Source organism: Etheostoma spectabile, chromosome 18 (genome assembly GCF_008692095.1).
Source record: "Etheostoma spectabile isolate EspeVRDwgs_2016 chromosome 18, UIUC_Espe_1.0, whole genome shotgun sequence".
NCBI lineage: Eukaryota > Metazoa > Chordata > Actinopteri > Perciformes > Percidae > Etheostoma > Etheostoma spectabile.
Genome location: NC_045750.1, coordinates 7803861 through 7828280, shown reverse-complemented (window position 1 = coordinate 7828280; position 24420 = coordinate 7803861). Strand labels below are relative to the sequence as shown.

At 38.9% G+C, this 24420-nt stretch overlaps 1 protein-coding gene across 1 annotated transcript in view; it reads left to right on the top strand.

Moving 5' to 3' along the window:
- rngtt (RNA guanylyltransferase and 5'-phosphatase) overlaps window positions 1-24420 on the top strand; it is an 85230-nt gene that overhangs the window by 8708 nt on the left and 52102 nt on the right. Inside the window, exons 7-10 of the mRNA XM_032543264.1 lie at window positions 1228-1337; window positions 2711-2812; window positions 14186-14321; window positions 17577-17648. Of these exons, the coding sequence (XP_032399155.1) occupies window positions 1228-1337; window positions 2711-2812; window positions 14186-14321; window positions 17577-17648 (420 nt within the window). The remainder of the gene's footprint in view (window positions 1-1227; window positions 1338-2710; window positions 2813-14185; window positions 14322-17576; window positions 17649-24420) is intronic.

The window sequence follows — 24420 nt, the reverse complement described above, 5'->3', positions numbered from 1 at the left end:
CAAATCAAACAAAGCCTGTAGAGCTTTACATTTTCTTAGAATATCATTGACAGTGAAAGTCTAAAAAATTTCTGCTTGGATGAAGCACTTTTTAGTTTTGATATAAAAAGTAGAAACTCAGCTCTGCTATTTTGATTAATGGCTTCTGAGGAGTGGAGATTATGTGACAACAGTTTGATTCGGGAAAGTTTCTCCATCATGACGGGTTAGAGATATTTAAGGTGGAAGAGAAGTCAAAGGAATCAGATTTTTGCCAGATTTTTTCAGTATGTTTGATACACACACACACACACACACACACACACACACACACACACACACACACACACACACACACACACACACTGTGTGTGTATATATGTATGTATATACATTTCTCGGCTGTCTGTCACGCACTGCTCTTTGTAGGTCTATCCATAGGTTTTCAAATATGTTGAGAGATTGTGAAGGCCACGGCAAAACCTTCAGTTTATGCCTTTTGATGTATGTTTAGGATCATTATCCATTTGTAGAATCCATCCTCTTCTAAACTTCAGCTTTTTCACAGATGACATAAAGTTAGCGTCCAAAAATTGCAGAAATTTTACTGAATCCATTTTTTTCTAATGACTCTTCCAAGAAGACCATGTTTGTACAAGTATTTCTTTAGAGTGGAATGGTGTACCACAACTCCAGTGTCCGCCAGGTCTTTCTGGATGGATCGCGCAGTCAAACGTGGGTTTGGACTTGCTTTTCTCACAATCCTGCGAGCTGTTCTGTCTGATATTTTTCTTTGTCTACCAGATCTTGCGTTTAGCCATTTCTTAATTACATTCTGAACAGAGGATATTGGCATCTGAAAACATCTGAAAAAATAATAATAATATATATATATATATATATATATATATATATATATATATATATATATATATATATATATATATATAACTTTTGAGCCCCACTGTATACCAGTTAGCAAGACTCATATGCAGAATTCGAGGGAAAAGGGCATGTCCAACAAGAAATGGGTGAGGTTTCAAAAATTGAGATATCAGAAAACTGGATTCATAATATATCCACCTGTTGTCTTTGCACACTGGGATGCATAAAGCAAAGAAAGCAGCTGTTTGTTAAATAGCACAGGGACTTAAAATGTTTTCCTGTATGTGTAGGAGGGTGTAAGTGTCTCTTTAAATTCAATCCAAGTTCAACCTTCTGTTTTTCTTCTCTTGTTTTTTTTCCTAGGGTGCAGTATTCCTTGAAGGCATCACTGTGAAAGGCGTCACACAAGTCACCACACAACCCAAACTAGGAGAGATCCAAAGAATGTGTCAGGGGATGGCTGAGTGGGACAAGTAAGAACCTCCACTTACCCTCCTCACACCCCTCTGGGAAACTGTGTGGATCTGTGTACACACACAAACGTGGGTGTACTGTACTGTGTTGTGAGTGACTCATTTGTCAACAATCCCTCTTATCTATTTTTTTAATTTCTATACTTTTAGACAGGCAGCAGAGTCAGGAATAGATTTTTCTTTTCTGATGAAGCGGCTCTACTGCCGCTTCTTGTCACAGCAAGGAACAATCAGCTATTTTCACTGTTTTTTAGATATACTGTACCTGTACCAGGCTTTTATCTTTTATTTTGAATAAGAGCCAAATGCAGTTATTAATGTATTTGTAAGTATTTGCACAAAATTTAATTTCACATGGATTTTTGCAGAGGATGTTTTCTGAGCCTGCATGAATAAAATTCTTTTTAAAGAAACGGTCATAACTTATGAGTCAAACAGTCGTAGTAAAGCATCGTAAATAATACGGACAACAAAAACATTTTTGACACTTACAAGCTGTAAGATTGCAAGATTACCGCCTGCTGTTTAATTATTAGCTGATAGAAATTAAGTGTCATACCGGTCACCTCATATGCCACCTGGGCTTGTTTTGGCCACCTTTCTGTGCCCTAGTACTACATAAAAAAACAGCACACTAAGACCACTGCAGCCTTGGCAACGACGACTCTGCCTGCATGCAAGAAGAACGCGTTTTTAAGATATTCCTTCCTACAGTTATGTTGACAACATTAAATTAAGTCATTTGAGATATTCATTTTTTGTGATAAAATCTTTTTTATATATATATATATATATATATATATATATATATATATAATATATATATAGGCCTGAAATAGTCAATATCCACGACCTTCCACTTTGGGGAATGCCCCTTTGCCGCAGGAATGGTTACCTAACGCTTTCTTTGTGTTGTCATTTTAAACTCTGGTGGATTTCTGAGGACTATGGTTAACCGCTCCTCAGATCGCTGCAGGGTAAATCCAGACAGCTAGCTAGACTATCTGTCCAATCTGAGTTTTCTGTTGCATGACTACAACGACTTTTGAACGCACATATTCCACCAAAATTAGTTCCTTCCCGAGGCTATGTTGCAGCAGCAACGGTGCTCCGTGCAGCACTCAGTGCTGCCCATGACAATTGGGATTGGTTTAAATAAATGCCAGTATACCAGTGGACGTTTCTCTCCCCTTCCGGAATGCTGTGTAGACTAGCAAGACCCTCAACCTCAGCTCTGTAGAGAAGGTCTGCCAAAGCGAGACTAGGTGTGAAATAGATAAATACCAGAGGTCAGAGTGGTGAGAGTCAATGATCAAATAAATGTCCGTTAGAAAGACAAATGTAAGATGTGTGTGTGTTCTTTGCTGCTGCAGGTCTGGTTTTCCTGGTGCTCAGCCTGTGTCCATGGACAGACAAAACCTTCGTTTCCTGGAACAGAATCCATACAAAGTCAGCTGGAAGGCTGATGGCACACGGTAGGTTTATTATTTATGGATTTTCTCCACAATTAATGTAGCAGCAGCTGAGTGTAGACGAGGGTCCACAAATGTCAACACAGGTATTGCTCTTTGTGTCTCTGACTGACTGGCTTCTTTTCCTATTCAATAGGCTCTTTTTGAGAGTCAAGCCGTATACGTGTTTCCATGGGAGTTGTCCATCAGTTCCATGTATCAGGGATGTTAATTTATTCTGGCTTGTTAGTGAAGACTGGGAGGAATGTTAGCATGTGTACTGTGGAATCGTAAAAGGGCGTCAGTGATTGAGCCACAGAAAGAACAGGATGGCCCTGTCCAACAATAACTGGGTGAATTTCTCTTGTTTTATAGCTGTGTTGCCAAAAACTAGTGTTGAGGGGTAAAAAAGGGTCTTCGTTTTCCAGTAGTCTGCTGTGATGCACTTTTTCTCTCGTTGGTGCAATTGTGCAGTGTGCTGGTGAATATTTAATGACTGCAGTTAATTTCAGAATTTTACATTTTGCTGCTTTAATTTCCTGTCAGAGTGAGATCAGCAGAGTGCATAGTTGGCCCTTGACCATGATGCTGAAGAGTTTTGTTAATGTCTTAATCTGCAAAAGCTTGAGATTATATGTAAGAAAGTTTTGCTCTCAAATTTGTGAAGAGAGTGATTCTGAGCTCGTCCTCTCCTGTCTGGAGCTCTTGTCCTTCACCTCCATTTCCCTCCAGCAACTTGAATAGTCTGGCTAAGTAGTGAGAAACAGATACATAACTGTATGCTAGTTATGAGTCATCGCTCAACTGCAGGATATGTACTTTTTTGAGAAGATGATATGTGTGATATACAGTATTTTCTCTTCAAATTTGCACCTTAAGGAAGCAAAATATAAAGCTGAAGTTATTTTTCGACTTACCTTACAACGTACACAATAAAAATCTTATTTCTAATGATTTAAAGCAAGATCAACAAATCCAGGTAAAATGAAATGTGTGTAGTAAGAACACCGTCCTCTCTGCTCTATTAAGTTCTAACTTAATCATGAATTCATAAAAAATACCTGCACCTACTGAGGTACCCGAATTGGAACCAGTAGAGAGGGAAACTCACCGGAACCGTGCCATCCCGGTCCAAGGGCACCTCGGTAGTTCCCAGGAGGTAAATTGGCTCCTCTACAGCTATTAGTCCACACTCTGTACTTTGGTCCGTACGGGGACTTGAACCAGCGACCCTCTGCTTCCCAACCCAACTCCCTACGGACTGAGCTTTCAGGGTTTTTTGGCGGACAGTCACACAACTCTAGTCTTGCTGTGGTCGTCCTGTAGGTAATACATTGGTGCCATTGTATGGGGAAAGCTCTGAGTCTGTTCTGGTGCCGCTGGTCTGATATTACTTGATTCTACTGAGGTGAGAAAATTATATTAGTGCCTCAACTTAACCACTTTGGCGTTTGATTCATTCAGCATAATAGCCAATTCTTTCTTACAAGTTTGGCTTTGGTGTGAAATTGTATTTGCACATAGAAAGTAATAATGATGAGAGATGATTAAAATTCCACAGGTCTTCCACAGATGTGGGGCTTCATTAAATCTGGACAATATCTCAGATTGATGGACAACAAACACCAGCGTCAAAGCCGATACAGAAGGACGTGGGCTCTTCTGGGGCCAGTGGAAATAAGCAATCACTATAAAAGATGATTGATTCCACTTTTAATCACAATTTATTTGGCTTTATTAATCCTAAAATCTCTCTAATGATAATGTATGCATTTTGAAAAAGTAGCTGTAATACTGGAGTACTTGGAATTCGACAGATAATATTAATGAGTTTTGAGGTTTCGTACATCCAGTGAGGTTTACTAATCACAGTGCTGCAGTGTAATTTGTCATTCTTGTCATGCATCGCACAGAGTGTGCAGAGAATTTCTTATTAAATGTCCTACTTTCTAGCAGTGGCATTTTAAAAAACCTGAAATGGATTTTTAATAGGAAATTTGTCTCTTCGAGGTGGTCTGGAAAGATTTTTCTCTTTGTGTTTTGCCAAAAGGTCTTCACTTATGTATTTCATCTCCAATTGTTCTTCTCCAAATTACCTATTGATACTGAACAGGATAAGAAAGTTTTCTACTATAATGCAAGTCATTATTACTTTTAAAATTTATGTTTACTCTTTTTGCTTCATACAAAAGCAGAGTTTTTGCAGGAACTTCCTCTCAATCCCACGTGGATACCCAGCACAACTGCAGCCGGTTTTTATGACCACTGAGCAATGCATCAACAATCCTGACAGTTAAACTGCCTTACTCAGTAGCACAATAACAGACAACAGGGTGACCAAGTGCTGAACCAACCCCTCTTACGTGAGAATGTTTTGCAGCCCTCCCTGATGCACAGACCAGTCATACTGTCACTATCTGCCAAGAAGGTGGCTTTTAATGGGCTTTGGAAAGGACAGCAAAGTCCGTTTATTTGCCAAGAGGGAACACATAGGCCGAGCTGGGTTTTTAAACAACTTGTTGTAGAGCCTTCTGTCAGGGCTAGATTGGTTTAAGCCCCAGAGAGGAAGAGGAGGAGGGAGTTGGGTCACTTATGTCTTTGGGACTTTAAATAAACAATGCTACTCAACTTGGACTTTATTAGAGGAATTGGACTTGAGAGGAGAGAGACCTTAGATCTTAATTTCCTACTCAAAGTCCTCTCCCACCACTACTTCTCATTTAAAATGAGAAATCAATAATCCCATGTTTTCTTTGATTGCTTGATTAGATCTTTTGAGTTGAAGAGTCTTTAACAAAGCTGTTTTCCTGTTGCCTGGTTATTTACAAGCAGTATTACTAGTGTTTTACAGTCTCCGTAATTTCTATAATGTCTATAGTGGATGGCTTGTATACCAGAATGCACCAAAACAAATTTTAGCTCACAAAAGTAGAATTTTTTTTTAACAGGGAATCTGTAAACTGCATTACTGCACATTTATGTTTACTAGCTCACCTGTTCTGTAATGCTCTATATCAAGGAAACAACTGGGACACAAGTTGCAAAAGCTAAAATGTGGGTTAGCTGCGCTTTGTTAAGCACACACTCAGCTGCTGCTCAGTCAAGAGACAGTTTTTGCATCCTTATTTGTCACTCTTCATTTGCAGAGAAATGGATAGTTTAGACATGGCTTTTGTCACATCTGATGTAGGGATGGGCGATGTGGCCTAAAATCCATATTGCGATATACATTTCAGCCTCTTGTGATAACGATATACATGTATATCACGATATATACTGTACATTATGTATAAATATAAAATTCAAGTGCACTAGTTGCAGAGACTTTAACAAAGAAAAAGCTTAAAGTTGGGTTTCTATCCTTTAGTGTTAACCATTCTAAAAGGCAGTACACTTTCAAAGATGCACAGATACTTAAATAAAAACATATTTCAAACAAAGTTTCTTACCTGCAGCCTAATTACACACACACACACTTCAAATATCATGAAATTACTGATTTAAAAGGAAAACTTTGTTGACTGACACACACACACACACACACACCACACACACACACACACACGGCTGCCAAGATTCCAATCGTCTGTTATATTGGGAATTGTCAGGCTGGTGAAAGGCTCCGTGGTACGGCTGGACCACAGGTCCGTTGTAGCGGCTTAAATCCAAACCAAGTCCAAATAACGGATGTTGTACCGGTCTTTTTCACCAGCTCTTCCGTTTCGCTTTTAGCCAAGATGACGATGATGCGTTGCAGCCGGTTGCAGCTTGTGGCTCTAAATTTTGCTGGTAGATTACATCAACATACATTATCGCGACATATAATATAACTAAAATCTCTATCGTAGGCCAATTTTGTATTGCTCTTATTGCATATTGTTTATATCGCCCATTACTAATTGTGATATTTTTCTGTAGTCTCAAAGTTTCTTTTAGTTAAGGTTAGATTATAATTTGGTTATTATGGCTAGGTTAGTGTCTTGCTTTTTACTTTTTGTCTTGCTTTGTGATTTCTTATGAGAGGACTCTTGTTGTTGGATTTTGTTTTGTTCTCTTGGTTACAGAGTAGCTTTGTTTGGGATACTTTACATTGTCAAACTGAGGGAAGCTGCAGTTTCTTTATGAAAGTTAGGAAGTTAACCACAACTGCATTTGCCAAATCAAGTGTTTTAGAACAGTATTTTTCAGTTTTACAAGAGAAAAAAACTTCTGGTTCTTTTTTACAAATGTACATCTGGTTAACATTCTCCTCCCCTTTGATTAAATGCACAGCTGCTTCCCTGAGCTTTTGTATGGAAAGCACTCAGGGCAGTCTCCTACACAATAGATGAGATGGTCCCAGTCTAACATCAGGTTTGCTTTGGGGTAAATTGGGTGGGACATTTTTCTCTGCTGCAATGATTCACAAAATTATCAAATGTGATATGAACTTGTTTTCTTTATGAACAAATGTTTAGATTCCTTTCATAGTTAAATGACTTCATGCAATTTGTTGCATTTTCTTTTACATGCAACGTTTACAAAAAACATTGTAACGGCATCACAAGTAACAGAAGTATGTTGTATGTCATCAACAGTATGTGCTGTAGTGATCTTTTTGTTTGACTCTTAACTCTGTTATCTAAATGAGAAGTCAGCCTGGCCTCTCTGGGTGTAAGACAGTAGTCCTGTCTTTTGATGCACCCCTAATGATGTGCGAAGCTGCTGGATCTGATCTCAGGCCTCCCCTGGAGTTCAGCTACTGTCAGTCATGCCACCGGACTAGACTGGCAAGGCCAAAACAATGGCCGTCTGTGCCTCATTAGGGCTAAAGTGCTCAGGGGGAAACAGATGAAATCGGAGGCTCAAGGCACCCATCACAGGACAAAAGCGAAAAGAAGAGAGCAGGCGGGGAGGGAATAAAGGTGCACATTAAATTGAATACTTTCCAATTGGTCATAACAAGAGAATACAGCAGAGATGAAGGAACTGTGAAGAAAAAAAACACCACTGGGTGTTAGCACTAATGGTCTCCCTCTGCTTTCTTCTGAACATACTTGGCGGTATTGGCCATGGCTAACTGGCCAATTAGACAGCAGGGGAACCACTTGTGCTCAGTGCTGACCTGTTGGATCTTCACTGGTTGACAGATTTTCTGTTGTTACCCTTAGTCTATCTGTTTGATCTTCTCAGACATTGATTCTTTTCTGAGATGAAAGATATCTCTTGGCACAAGAGGACCTTCTTGCCTGTGAGAATCAGGGTTTGCCTAAACCAGGGGTCTTCAATGTTTTTTTAAGCCAAGGACCTCTTAAAATGCTAGCTTGTTCTCAATGACAACACTGATACAACACACACTAGTTGACCATAATGTCCAAAAGAACTACTTCCACAAGTGCGCCCTCGATCAGAAGAAGACTCCCAGCTAATCCTGCCTTGTACTGACCAAAGTTGGAGCAGTTAGCTACTGCACATGTGCAACAAGATAACAACAAAGATAGTATAGAAGTGAGATGTCTCACTCTGTAGCTAAAACAGAAATCCAAACACACAGGGTGGAAACAGGATCTGCAGCAATGTGCAAAACAACAAAAATATGATGGTTTTTGAAAGTGAAACCATGTAAACCTATTGTGGTACAACCTCAAAATACAATTATGAACCTAAAAATGAGCATAATATTGCTTTAACTAAAAGAGATGCAGCAGGGGCCTCCAACTACAAGTTGCACGTTAAACTTGGCCTACAATAACGTGTAGGTGGCCTAAAGCCTTTATTCATAATTGTTGGCACGGTTTTACATATAATGATTTAATGTCAAACATACATGTGGCACCGTAAATCCTTAGAATTAACTCTATTTATGGGTGCCTTAGTGACTGCCTCACGTATAGGCCAGTAAGCAGTCTCCATTCATATTTGCTAATAATATGTTGGATTTATGTTAATTATAGATTGTTTTTCCCCGAAAATTAAAAGTCTTAACTATAATTTGGAGCCCCCCCTACATTGATTCTGAGGACCCCCTAGGGGTCCCGGACCTGAAGATTCCTGGCCTAAACTAAGTCATACAGGCATTTTATGTCCTCTTTCTTATTGAGTACAAACTTCACTGCCTTTTCGTCTTTCTAATACTTTCATTGTGTCCTCTCCCACCCTGAAAATTGGCGGCTATATCTGGCCCACTCACTATTCTTTTTTTTCGTCTTCCCACTTTTTTTTTATTTTCACAAGACTTTTGGATGACCCTAGCCTGTGTTTTGTTGGCCTCCCCTGTCATGACTAGAGAGGGAGAGTGGGTCAAACACATCGCTCTGATCACTCCACTGATCTCTTTTAACTGAAGAGTGTACAGAGGGTTATGATTACCACTTTCCTAAGCCAGTCTTCTTAAGGAGCATTTGAGTATAATGGAAATAATTAGGTTATATAAGTAGCCGCCTAAAAAAACAAAAGCCCTTATAAAAACAATCACAAACTTACTTTAAAGGGAATGGCATCCACCTACGCATTTATTCCTGGAGGTATTAAAAAGTAGAGCATTTAATCGAAGACAGGAGTTGTTGGAAAGCTGTTGGTTTTCGTCCCTTCCCATCCCGACCCAGCCTTGGTATGACAACAACAACTACAAATTCCCTGCTATTTTGAATTGTGCTGTTAAAGTGACTGTTCGGAATGATTTCACCTTAGGGTCCTTTGCACCATGACCTCGAGCCAAACAAGCCCCCGGAAGCTTTTTTTCTCCTGGGTTGAACGATGGGCGAGTTAGTGTGATCAGCGGATTAGCTTAGTGCAGGTGCTAATGGAGACCACTGTGTATCTTTTAAATTACCCCACTTATAATGCCCAAAATGATATCAAACTTCTATAATAGTACAAATAGGTTATATATTCATGAAACAATGGATTGGAAAGTTTGTAAGTACACCAGGAGTTTATTTAAATAACACTTGGCTGACAAAGTTTGCTATTCAACTGATCACACTAACTCGCCTAACGCTTCTGGGGGGTTGTTTTTGCTCGAGGTCATGTTGCAACAGACCCTAGGGTGAAATTACTCTGAACCATCACTTTAAGTTTGACTGTCATTTTCTGCCATTTTGGGGCTCAAAAATAATGGACATGAAATAGAACTGCCCTCTAAAGAAAATGCACTCTTCTTTTGTTTGGCTTCATAATGTAGTTTTAAAGGACAGAAGTGTCTTTTTCTTAAAAAACAAAAACAAAACCTGTATGATTTCTAATTTATTGTTTTCTGTCATTTATGGGTTGCAGTTTGCATTTGCAATATCTTTCTATATGAGAACCCAAATTGCAGTCTAATATTGAAATTGCACTTTTCCCAAATATATTTTTTTCTCAACCATGATTTCAGTCAATCTGGTATAATGGCCCTCATTTCACCCTCATGGATTTATGTAATTATTGGGAAATTATAGTAGCGCTATTATAGCAAAAATAGTACTGTAATCTGGTCAAATGTTGCTTTCACTGCTGACTTTTGTCAGCTGGTGAATTATTCTGCACACATACTCATTTTTGGCAGCTTGTCAAATTTCCCACTTTGAACCAGCTGGTATTCATGGCATATTTATTACATCTAATCCCTCTGTGGTAAGGGTTGGGAGTAGAAGCAGGTATGAGAAATACATAGCTTTGTCAGTGGGAATGTCATTAACCTCAAGTCTGTCGTAAGACTTACTTTTCCCAAAAGGTGTGTTATCTTTGAGTTTGTGCACCATCAAAGCTTTCTACTCATTTTAATGCCATAACTTCCCTGATATAAGTTAAAAGATAATTATCCTCTGTTTCCAGTAGCATTGATTAGGATACTTCTTCAGTTGCTCATTAGGGCATCAGTTCATCCTGCTTCATTCACCACTTAGTATTTTGTGTTAAAGATCAGCATGCAGCCTGCAAAGTGTAATTGGGTTCATACGAGGTGTGTAATGAAGCCATAAGATTGCTAAATGGCCAGTAGACTCTTTTTTGTCTTTCTAATTATTTTTCTTTTTTTTTTTTAATATACAGACAAGTCATGTACAATATGACTAAGCTCACAACAGCATGCCTCACAAGATAAGCCACTCCAGTCTGAATAATTTAGCCGAAAACAAACTGATACAATATTCTTATTGCTGGAAAAAGTCAGTCAATAAATCAAATTGTTGATTAGCAGAAAATGTATTTGGAACAGTTAGGGTAATTGGTTAATTATTCAAGTCGTTTCTCAAGAAAAATATCTTAGGTTTTTGGACAGTTTTTTTAGACAGAAGAAGATATTTCAAAACATCTCCTTGGGAAAGAGACAAAATGGGCATTTTCTGAGTTAAATGATTAAACAATTTATTTATATATATCGGAAATACTCCTTAGTTTGGATATCATCATAGGCATGTGTATGCTTTATAACTTTAAATAGTGACTGACTGTAATGTCCTCTTCATACATGCAGGCTCAAGTAGTAGGGTCTCTCTTGCCTCTCACGAGCCTTAATTGTTAAAGAACACATTCACATTTTTCAAGGCTGTCTTAAAAACAACACTCACATGCCCATATTTGTCATATCTTTTGCTTAAACAAGCTGTGCTTCAATTTCATGAAGGGGAGTTAAAACAAGGACAATGGATTGTCTCCAGGTTGTTGAAGTCTTGAATTGAATGAGCCGTCATGCCTCTAACATTAGAGTAAATGAGGGTTTCAAACCGTAAAATTGCACTGCTCTGTTAATCAGCCTACAGTTTTGTGGGGATGTATAGTATGCTTATATTACAGAACCACATACTGACCACATTATTATACCCAAATACATTTATGTAGATGTTTGTTTTTTTGGAAATCCATACAATTTTCAGAGTAGCAGAAATGCCAAAACAGAAGTCACAGTAAATGACAGTGTTAACAAAACAGTTGACAATCTTTTAGCAGGGAATGCTCACTGATGTTACAGTTTAAGACTATTTTGGAGAATGGCACAAAGGCAACAATGGTGCCTGTGTTTTTGGGTGTGGCCCTTGTTTTCAGCTCATCTTTGGGAACCAACAGAAGGGAGGATCAAGGATTTTGTCTGTTTGCTCATTTGAAATTGCCTGTCATGTCTACCAGCTCAGTGATCAGCCGACTCTGTTGATCAAACAAACATTTGGTAAGAACACTTTGCTTGCACTAGTGTCTCTCCAGAATATTATATATTGTCACCACACCTGTATATTTTGCCATTTACAATTACAAATAATGACAGTGACTTTGATTATATTGAGGTTTTATGTTTATCCCAATTTGTTAAATTAAAGCATTTTTGCCTTAATTTATATAACTGTGAGTTTTGTAAATGTTAACTAATAAACAAACTGACCTCATACAAATAACTCCTTTACTTTCATTCAACCCCAGTCCGACTGAAACATTACAGTATATGCCACATATCTGGACAGTCTTTCTCAGTTGAGCAGTTCAACAGAGAAGGGTGATTGCTCAGAAATGTAATTAGGTTTCAAATGATCTGGATGATTGTTGTCCAGATGGGGCACTTTTAGTATATTATAAAAGATCAGTTCCAATGGAATGGGAGCTGTTAACAGAATACTTTACATTTCCAAAGATGATTATTCCTAAAAGTAAAAGAAAAAAAAAAAAGTTCACTCCTGTTATTTGAAAAACATTCCCTCTCCACTGTAGTATTTCTGAGAGGGGAGATGGAGGGTTGAGGCTGATAAAAATCTAAAAGGTTAAAGGTCTTAATGTCTTTGCTTCATGCTCCAGCGACCTGGCACACCGGTGAGCATAATGTGGAGGAAGAATGGAGACAAATTAATATCAGCCAAATGCTCGTATCGTGACTCAGACTGGTGAACTGGTCTATTTCTGACAGCTATTTTAACACTTTAACAGTCAATGCTCTCAGCTTTTTCAATCCCCCAGTCGAGTGCACTTGCATATGAAAAGTAATTTTCCAGAAATAACATGTCTTTGGAGTTTCTCTATTGGTTCTACTTGATTTAACTGAAGCCCAGAAATGGGGAAATATACAGAATAAGATGAACAAAATCAGTAAAACCCTTATGTAATGCAGACTTATCTAATACTACCAACAAGGTATAACTCCGAGTATGACCATACACAACAAAAATTTGTTAAATAATTACAATATTATTGGATTTTATAGAGAAGCTCCAGGATTTAGCCAAAAGGATTTTAAAGTTGCTAATAGTTATGGAGTGTCCTCTTGGTACATTATTCAGTTTGTATATTCCTGCAGAAGTTTAATTTGTGGGAGACTGGGAGAAAATATTTAGTTTTTGTTGTGTTTGCTTCCAAGTCTTTATCACACCTGCAAGGGCTGGCCATGGATTAGTTGAGCTTTGTGCTCATGTAGACAAAGCACCTAACCACTGGTGGTGAATGCAATTTGAAGATAGAGTAATCTCATACAATTGAATTCTCTTTGTGTTGGTGCAAGGCAACCAGGGACCGTTTATTTGCAATTTATTGTATAAAACATTTTATTCACATGGCCGCAAATACCTCAGATTGTATTTTTGAACATTAGAGAGTAATCTTTAGCATTACAAATCCCCCTCATCATGTGTATATTGGTTGCCAAGCAGTCACATTTTACAAATAGGCATTTTTGTTTGACAACAATGGTTCCCACAAAGCAAAGCTGCATGCAAGGAATTGTGGTTGCTTTGGTAATATGTTGCAATTAGCATGTATCTGTTTGGGTATCTTTCGTTTTAATAGAAGGCTTCATCTTTTTATTTTTTTTATTTGAATTGACCACAACAATTTGCACATTAAAGATACTCAGTCTTTGTTGTTGCCGAGTGGAGCCCAAATCTCAAGTCTTCGCTCACACTAATTCATCTTTAAAGTGTAATTACCATATTAAGTCCTCCTCAGTAATTAGAGAAATTTATACGCAGATTTGTTTGTGTGGAGGAAGGACATTTTAGCAAAACAATGGTATTATATTAAGTGTCACAAGGGTCATTACAGTTGATGATAATCCCAATCTACTGTAACTGAAATGGAAAAAATCTGCATGTTCATTTAATTACACAAAATGCTTTTCCCCTGACTTTATGCTTTCACATCATTTACACGGCCACTTGCAGTATTTACACTACATGCTTATTATACATTACTGTTCATGATCCACAAATCCTTTCCACACATTCATTCCTACTCCGATATATCCATTGTTAACATTCTTTAAATAAAACCTCAGAAAACAGCATCATCAAACCCACAGCCTGTGTGATCTGTGATATAAGTGACAACAGCCAATAGGGATGAGTTGTCGGTGAACATGCTTACATGCATCGAGAGTCTTTCTAACATAATGACCAGAACAAATACAACTTGATGCTACCTTGTAATTACAAATACATGATGGTTCTCCTTTTCATCCCGCAGGTACATGATGTTGATCAACGGAAAAAATGAAGTATTCATGATCGACAGAGACAACACAGTCTTCCACATAGCGAACCTAGAGTTTCCCTTTCGGAAGGATCTACGTGTTCACCTATCAAATACTCTATTGGACGGGGTGAGTTATCCTTGTCTTTCCAGGATTGTTACATATTGTGCCATGCTAGCGTCCATTGTTGCTTCAAACGTTTTTCCCTTGACTGGAATTGCATGTCCCCTTTGTCTCCATCCTTGTCCCACTCCCATTCTGCCCCTGCCGCAACATCCTGTCTGTTTAGTCTTAGCAGATAATTGACATCAGTTGCCAAACCTTAGGTGAAATAAAAGCATGTTAGAGATGCTTGTTGAGCCTGTCAAACACGGCTGACAGGAACATCATCATCCATATCTTCTAAAATTGAGTGTTTTACATCTTTCTGGTAATGTTTGCCTCTCTGTTCCGCGCTGTGTTGTAATACTTAACGGTGCACTCCCACTGGGTGGTGGCGGGGTCGGAGACTCATCCTCACCTTTTTTATTCCAGGCTCAGACTTTTATTAGCATGCTTGTGCTGATATGGTCACACAGGTCCCCAGCAGCAGGTGCCCATGCATGAGTCAATATCACACTCCCTAACTGCAAAGCAGCTGCATTATCATGTAATTGCCCAAGATGTTGATATAATTGTCTGCATTGTTTGTGTTTGATATTCTAGTACGGGAGATGACAGATAAGTTGCCTGTGATTGTTTTTTGTTTTGCTCCCAGCCTTGTTTTGTCAGTTTAGCAATTTTATATAAAATAGGTATGTGCTTCCTCTTGGCTTCACAGTTGCTGATTGATGTGGGGGATTTAGTTTCCCCATTCAGGCAGGACACCTAATTGCAGCGGTGCGGATGTGTGTTTAGATTGCTGCTAGGTTTGTTTTGACTTTGTTTATTCATCTGTTGATGCTTCTGGCTCTCAATTCGGAGAGGCTGTGTTTGGCTGTTTACATTCCCTGTAGAAGCCCAGCTGTGTTGTGTGATATGTTTCATCTTCAGTCCAAAGGCACTGGTCTTTGTCTTGACATGCTGTTTTGTTGTACAGTATTTAATGAGCTTTACATCAACTTGAGTTCCAATATTGGATGAGTGTGCAATATATAGATTGAATTCCTGGCAATTTCCTTTGGTCACACTTTGATTCATCTGGTGCTGCCTGTCTGTGCATCAGTTCAGTGCGCCAGATGCATAATGATGGCAGCCTCCTGGAATGACATCATTGCTTCTCTCCAACCCCTCCTACAGTGATCTGTATGGCTCCATTCACTCCTCTCTCTCCACATTACCAGGCTGGTTTGGCAATCACCTGTTGATGTTTGGTCTTTTGTAAGGCTGTACCAAATGGCTATTTTATTTTATTTTTTACATTCAAAGCTTCTATTGAGGTTTTTGTATGGAACTTCCAATGTCTGTCGTTATATTTAATGTCATCACCCCCGAAAAGGCAAAAAGAGGAACAAACGAGGAATAAACGAGGAATTTGCTTATTGTTTATCCTACTTAATAGCTGTTATTTAATTAAAGTGTGTACCTTGTTTAATGGTACAACACTATGTATAGTCTGTAAGCTACATTTTAGAAATTCAAGTAGTCAAGTGGCACCCACCACCACTAGTGAAACCAACGTAAAAGTGCCTTTTTCAAAAGCTGCAACTGCATTGAGGGCTGACTGAGGTGTGAGTCCGCATGATGTAGACTTTGTCCTTTGCCCAAGTCTGCGGAGTCTGCAAGCTGCCCAACATTTGTGACACGTGTGCGGACTGCATGTCATGTGACCCAGATAATAACACTATCTATGAAGTAAACCACACCTTTTTTATTTTCATATAACATTGTCTTTTTTTTTTCTTAAATGAAAATGAAACTGATAATTACCATCAACAGATTTTAGGATCTTAGCTAATGTTAGCAATTAATTACGGGTTATGTAAAAAACTAAAAATGGGATTAGGCAATTGTGTAATAATACTTACAGGCCTATTGTTCATTTATTCAAAATGTATGTCGAAGTATTACCATTAGTCACAGTCTGTTAGTCACCTGAATATTTATGAGGGGAAAGGGAGTAAATTTAGTTCTCTAAATGTAGTGCTTCATTTTCAAATGTAGGCCAGGTAAAGCAACGGAGTTGCCACCCTTTCACTTACAGTACTTCAGCTGTGGTGACGTTTGTGTCTCTGCTGTCACTATATCGCATGGTTGTGTAACATTTCTTTGAAAACTTCTCATGTGTGTGTTGGGTGTCCTGCCGCACCTGCCTCTTAGTTTGAGAGTCTTGCATAATGGATGTACATTGCTATTTCTGCTCATGTCCTTCATCAGACCCCACCACACACAATGCAACACACACACATACACACAGCACACACCCACCTCCCCCCTTGCTATCCGTCTCATCGCCACAGGCATCTCCCTTCAGAGTGCTCACTCCCTTGTGTCACACTGTTTCCTTCTTTTTTTAACTAGGAGCACTGCATCCCCTAACTAAAAATGTTTAGGGGCACAGGCAGAACATGTAGAGGCGCACACCTTAAATTGACCTGCAAAGCAATCTGCTGTCACAACTCTGCCTCTCTCACGCAAGTGAGGAAGCGGTACCGCAGCGTGTAGCAAATCTTGGAGCTGACATTTCCATCAATGGGAAAAATGCAACCAAAAAAAGTCTGCAAATGCACAGGCAATTAAGTGATATTTGTGATTAAGTTATGTGGAAATAAAATCTCATCCTTTTTGTCCGTAACCCAGACAAAAAAAAATGCTGTCAATTTTGTGACAAGATCAAATACAAGACTGCAGAAGTCTTTCAACACAGCTCCGCCAACCGGAAGTGCACGTAAGCGGGTTTGAGAAGGTAAAAAAAACAGGGGAACGAGTGAGAGGATGGCTAACGTTAGGCCAAGGCTAATTCCTTATCGGCTATCACTACGCAGCGTTTTCCTTGACTGCAACTGAAACATGGTAACACCAGAGTTGTGCAACAGCATGTTCGGACGATGAGCGTGAAGCCACGAAAGCAAAACACCAAAGTATAGATCATAGCGTTATGCAGTTGAGCAGATAATCACTCACGGACCCTCCACCTCTCACACACATTAGCCAACTCTGGCAGACTTGCTCCCTCCTGCTTTTTTAACATGAAAAATAAATTTTAAAAGTCATCAAATTTGCAGGTTGCATATGTGCCAGTAGTTTAAAAAAAATGGATTTGGTTGCAGTCTGGAGCCTTGTTTGCTATAATGTTAGGACTGCCTAGAGTAAGAATTATTAATTGTTTTCATTTTGTACATCTTCACCACTCAATTGTATATATTCATCTTAACAGTATGCATCTCTTGTCTTTTATCTCTGCAGGAGATGATCATCGACAAAGTGAATGGTCAACCTGTCCCCCGCTATTTGATATACGACATCATCAAATTCAATGTGAGTAGCCTGGGACGTTTGAGAATGTGATGTCTTTATCTTTGACCTATTGCTCTTAAAAAGCTACTAGATCTAGAGGTCAGGCAGAATCATCACACTTGACTCCCACAGCCTGGCACGCACCAAGCTTTACCAACACCACAACAGTGCAGCTGAACTGTGTCTGACCCATACTGAATATTTATAACCTAGGTCTTTGTTACGGTGGTCACAATGGCTCAATGGTTAGCACTGTCGCCTCACAGCAAGTAGGTGCCGACAGCCTTTCTGTGTGGAGTTTATCAAAAACATGTAAGTCAGGTTAGTGCTTGTGTCAGTGCCCCACGCCCAAAAGGCACTGGCAAAAAGACTGGAGGTGGCACCTGCAGCTGCCTACTGCTCCTATGGCTTGAAGGGTAGGTTAAATGCAGATGACAACTTTCATTTTTCTGTGATCGACAACCGAGGTAGCTTTAGAACCTGTAATCTTTGTGCTTTCAAAACTAAAAATTGTGGTAAATGTTTATCCACGCTTTTAACATGGTTAGAGTCACTTTATTGGGTTACAATGAACATGATGCTTAGTCCATTAAAAGCTTTATACTATATACATTTTTGTAATAGCATGTTTCTCTTGTAACATTATTTTGACATGGCCATTTTTCTTGAGAACAGCCTCAGGACAACATTACAAGGCTGTTAATTGCTAGGCAAGGCAAGGCAGCTTTATTTGTATAGCACATTTCAGCAACAGGGCAATTCAAGTGCTTTACACAAAATCATTAAAACAGATAAAACACAAGTACAAACAGTTAAAAGTCATAAGCATTAAAAATCAATAAGACACATGAATAGACAGTTAAAAACAAATAGAAACATTAGGACACATAAAACACAAAATAAAGTTACAGTGCAGCATAAGAAAGAAATGAGCATTAATTTAAAGAAAGGCAGCATCAAAAGAAAGGTCTTCAGCCTTGATTTAAAAGAACTGAGAGTAGCAGCGGATCTACAGGTTTCTGGGAGTTTATTCCAGATATGAGGTGCATAGAAACTGAAAGCTGCTTCACCCTGTTTAGTTCTGACTCTGGGGACAGAAGTAGACCTGTTCCAGATGACCTGAGAGGTCTGGGGGGTCATAGTGTAGTAGCAGATCAGAAATGTATTTTGGACCTAAACCGTTAAGGGATTTAAAAACTAGCAAGAGTACTTTGAAATCAATTCTTTGAGACACTGGAAGCCAGTGTAAAGACTTCAGAACTGGAGTGATGTGATCCAGTCTCTTGGTCTTAGTGAGGACTCGAGCAGCAGCGTTCTGAATCAGCTGCAGCTGTCTGATTGATTTTTTAGGGAGACCTGTAAAGACCCCGTTACAGTTGTCAAGTCTACTGAAGATGAAAGCATGGACCAGTTTTTCCAAGTCCTGTTGACACATAAGTCCTTTAACCCTTGATATGTTCTTTAGGTGAACATTAGGTTTAGTAGGCTGACTTTGTAATTGTCTTAATGTGGCTGTTAAAGTTCAGGTCTGAGTCCATGACTACACCAAGATTTCTGGCTTTGTCTGTTGTTTTTAACATTGTTGTTTGAAGCTGAGCGCAGACTTTTAATCGTTCCTCTTTTTTTCCAAAAACAACTACCTCAGTTTTTCCTTCATTTAATTTCAGAAAGTTCTGGCACATCCAGTCATTAATTTGTTTGATGCAGTTAGTCAGTTTTTGTATTTGACTATAGTCCCCTGGCGATAAGGTTATGTAAATTTGTGTGTCACTCCGCATAACAATGGTAACTTATTTTGTTTTTCTCCATAATCTGAGCCAGTGGAAGCATGTAGATGTTAAACAGAAGAGGCCCCAGAATGGAGCCTTGCGGAACTCCGCACGTCATATTTGTACGCTCAGATGTATAATTACCTATTGACACAAAGTAATCCCATTCTTTAGGTAGGATTCAACCAGTTTAGTACTAAGCCAGAAAGTCCTACCCAGTTTTCCAATCGGTCTAGTAATATGTCATGGTCGACCGTGTCAAATGCAGCACTGAGATCAAGTAATACTAAGATTGAAATTTTGCCACTATCTGTGTTAAGGTGGATGTCATTAAAGACTTTGACAAGAGCCGTTTCAGTGCTGTGGTGTGGTCGGAAACCCGACTGAAAGGTATCAAAACTGTTGCTTAGTGCTAACACTTTTCCAAACTGTAAATTAATTCATCCCTTTAAACAATGTGCATGCTTCTAATGCCAAGCAGGCAAGCACAGAGAGAAATGAGCCTTCAGCTTGCACTTAGCAATCCTCAGCTCTCTTACTTGTAAAAACTTGATGAATGCCTCTGGACGAAGGGGAGGAGGGGGTTACTTCCCCCATTATATTTGTCACCTCCTTTTCTCCATCGATCAGGATGATCACACAAGCAAGTGGCTCAATAAAGGCTCCCGTGGTGAGGAGGACGTCTTTGTAACATGGTGCAGAGGTTAGCAGCTCCACATGACTCCCCCTACCACCCCCAAGCCATCAGCAAAGCGCTGTTGTATTGATCTTAGCTGGCCATTATTAGCCTTCTCCATTATCTGTGGAGGCCTTCTCCTTGGCACCGAGGCTCCATCCCGAGCCCGAGGATATAAATGCAGCAGTAGGGAGAACTCACCACCTGCTCGGCCCATGGCCCAACGTGACACCTTGCTTGTTTGGAAAGTCATGTGAAGCACAGTACTGGGATTTTTTTTATTAGAGCTTGATGAGGAGTGTGTGTCCTCTTGCCGTCATGGGTGATTTAGCCGTGTGGAGGGTCAAAGTATACTCAGTTCTGTGGATTTTGAGAAAGTGAGCATATACTGTGCTGTTCACGTTAGAGCAATGGATCTTGGTCATCCTACAAACAAGAGTGCTGATGTGTACAATACCGCTCCAACCATCAAACTGACTGTGTCTGACTATCACCCCTGAGACGTGAAGTGTATTTTCTAGGGCTGGGATGATATGCTTTAGTCCTGGTTAGATTCTTTCACGGTTAATGGGTGCCTATTCGATTTGTATTGCGATTTGATTGTATTGAGTAATGCAATTTTCTTTTCCTACTTTAATCCTCCTGTTGTCCTCAGGTCAAATTTGACCCGCTTTCAACAAGTTTCTATATCAGATATTTGGGTTTCTTGCAACCAAATTGTCAAAAGAAATAAGGTGGATGATTCCATGGAACGCTCTTCACAAGTAACATAAATGATCATAACTGTCATTGAATTTGGTTATTTCATTTAATTTTATAGCATTTGAAAAAAGAAAATGGTAAAAGAACAAAAATGTCTGAAAAAGCTTCAAAAACATTGGAAAAAGTGGCAAGAACATAAAAAAAAAGTGGAGAGAAAAAACATTGGGGAAAGAAACAAAAGTGTTGAAAAAGACGACCAAAACGTTGAAAAAAAAGTTTTCATGGTTTGCATGGTCAACAGGTAACGCAAGAGTTGACAAAAACAAACAAACAAACAATACACTTCTGATACATATCTAAAAACTAATTGTTTTATAAAAAAAAATACAGAAGTCAGTCAGTCAAGCTGCCATTCATTTTCTTTTGTAAAGAAGTACATACCATGTAGTTTTTGCATTTTCTGCTTTTGGGTGGAGACTGGGGGTGTGGCCTTGACCACTTTGCTCTTTCAAAAGCCATGATGGCTCTATCTTTTTCATCGGTGGGCCAAATTCTCTGGGTGGTCGAAGCAAAAAAAGGGGAGGTAACCTTGCCCCTTATGACCTCATAAGGAACCAGATTCCAGATCGGCCCATCTGAGTATTCATTTTCTCAAAGGCAGAGCAGAATACCCAGGGCTCGGTTTTTTAAAAATTGTTGCCAAAAAATCTAAAACCCCTAGTATTTTCGATTTTTGCTCTGGCTGTAAAGTATAAAAAGCCTTTTTTTTTGTCTTTGTGGAAAGTTGATCCTGCTTGTCAGTCACTGTCAGCTCCCCCACTGTGGGGGAACTGACATGATGTGAAGAGAACACGACAACAATTACATTTACAGTATGTCCCGAATTTTGGCGTCACTGTTATCTTGAAATCAAACTCTGGAGGTTTTCACTTGACATCACATTAACTTTGATTGACCTCGCAATGTTTCATCTTGACAAAAGTAATCTTGCTTTAATGCTAAATTAGACAAGGTAATTGGCTCAATCACACTCACAGGCAAGCAGAATTTCTTTTTTTTTAAATGTACAGCAGAACTTCCCCCCCATGGAGGTATGGAGCACTTTACTGACTTCAGCTCCATTTATTGTTTTTGTTTTTAGGTCAAACGGCCTTTTGAATAGGAGTAATATGGGCACTACTATCATAGCATCAAACTCGCTATTTTTAAAACACTAAGACGGCTCAACACAACATGAAACTTTGCTCAATTTATCACCAGGGGCTCTGCACATGAACTCGAGCATTAAGAACATTGTTTGAGTTTACTAAAAGTTTTTTGAAGAAACCCACTTTACCAGTTGGTTTTTCTGGTCGCTGCCATCTTGCCAGTCAAAAAGAGTCTGTGTACACACACAATGTTCTCAATGCTCAAGTCCACCCAAAAAACGAAAATACAGTAAATCTAAAGTGGCGCTTCCGTGCTCATTATGCTTTTAAACGGAAGTCTGACTTGGGTACATTCCCAAAAGCACCCTAGGTTGCATTTTGGCTAGAGTTACGCTTTAAGCACTTAGTTATCAACTGCTACCTCTGGCTGCACATGCATTATATTTAGCACAATTTACCCAAATAATGTTTCTTCTAATTGTATTGGATTAATTATAAGAGGATAATCTATAAAGAGGATAATCTAAGATATTTAATTAAAAACAAAAATAGTCATGAATCTGAAATTCTGTTTGAATATGTTTATGTAATTTCTGCAAATTATCTTGAAACCCATTAAACCCTGCTGAAACAGTGATTCTATGCTGTATTTAAACTCAGTTTGAGAGTTAAGCCTAACTGGGTAATGAAGTGACTCACAAAGTGGCAGGAACAGTAGGCTTCAGGGGCCCGATGTGGTATGACAACGCCATAAATTGTGGCCTACGACCCAAATGAAGTCTCTTCCAAAGCTACAGACCAAAGAATTAAGTTAGGCACTGGAGGAAGATGGTGAAATAGATGGTGGAAAAAGCTCTCCTGTGGGTAAGGTCTGAGGTAAGGTCTGAGGTAAAAGAGTTAGTTAGTTAGATTGGGATTTAGAACTTGAGTATTTTAAGCAAAAGCCTGCATTCTGTTTTTGGCTCAACACCATAAGAAACACATAGAGGAATTCATAGAAGAGATTAATTAAATTGCATCCCCAACGATAGTATAGCAGCTGGAGTGAAGTCTTCTTGGAATAAATCAAATTTAAAAAGGAAAAATATGGCTCAAGATACTGCTTGTGTATTGGCTTGAGCTCTATGATGAGAACAGATATAATGTGTGACTATAAATTGTTTTAGGCCAAAACAGCCTAAAAGCCTCTGTTTTGTTTAATGTCTCAAGGGAAGCTGCACATTAAGCTTCAGTTGAGTGGTCCCAATGGAGAATTTGTCACCTGCGCATAATGTACTTTATTCCAAATGATCTTTGACAGTCACTCAGCTTTTAACCCTTTTCCCACCACTATGAGATTTATATAAGATGGTGCTTTTAAGGCATCTTTCACCCTCTCCTGCCACACGCTGAAGAAGGCGTTTATTTCTAATTCTGCTGCTCTCTGGTGTTTAACATTTTATGAGCGTTATATAGACAGCGTATATATAGGTTTTTTATGCACTTACATCAATTTACCCAAAAAGGGGGTTATGTAATGCACGGAATCCTACCTTGTTGGACTGAATACAGTCTTTGACTTTCTATTTATGATGAATGCATCTGTATATTTATGTTCCATAATATAATGTTGAATATTTTAAGAATCTTTAGAATGCTGCATATAAACTCATAGCTTTATGTCGAGGATAACCAGTGTCATCCATGTGTTATTGACCACAGGTCGGATATGTGTCTCTTTAACTGAGATTATTAGGGCTGCAACTAAAAATTATTTTCAATATCTATTAAACTAGCTTGATTCATTTCAAATCTCAGAGAAAATTGAAATGTCTGTCCAATACCCAAACATAATCAGTTTATTATAATAGAAAACCAACAAATACTTACATCTCAGTAATTGGAACCATTGAGCTTTTTTTGATTGAAAGTTGGGTTTGCAACTGACAATTGTTTACATTATTGATTATTATGTCTAGGTACTGAACTTCAATGCTTTTAGGCACTAATCGAATCAACTCCCTAGTATTGGGTGTTGAAAAATGCGTTATCATTCAATACCAAATTTCAGTACCAAAGGATTACATCTCATCAGTGCCAGTGATCCAATAGGCATCCAGTATACTTCCAACCAAGATATAATAATGCTTGTTATTGGCTGTCTACAAGTCTTAGAAACTCTGTTACACACAGAGATGGGGCTCACGTGTGTGTTTTAAGAGGCTTGACAGTGTGCTTCACAAAGATGTAAAGGCGCTGGAAAAAAAAAGGTGTCCTGAGGCGATCTGTGCTCTCAGCATCAGAGCAGATCAAGGCATTTCTTAGTAGATTGGGATCAGTTATATCAATCAATTGCTGTTGCTTCTCAAAAAGTGGTGCATTGTGCTGTGTTTAAACACTGTCCTAGTCCAAATCCCACAGTGATGACAGTAAGTTAAAGTGGGGCACCACAGACAAATATATGACAGCTACATAAGAAAAGATTGATCCTTGTTCCCATAAATGTTGGATTAACATGA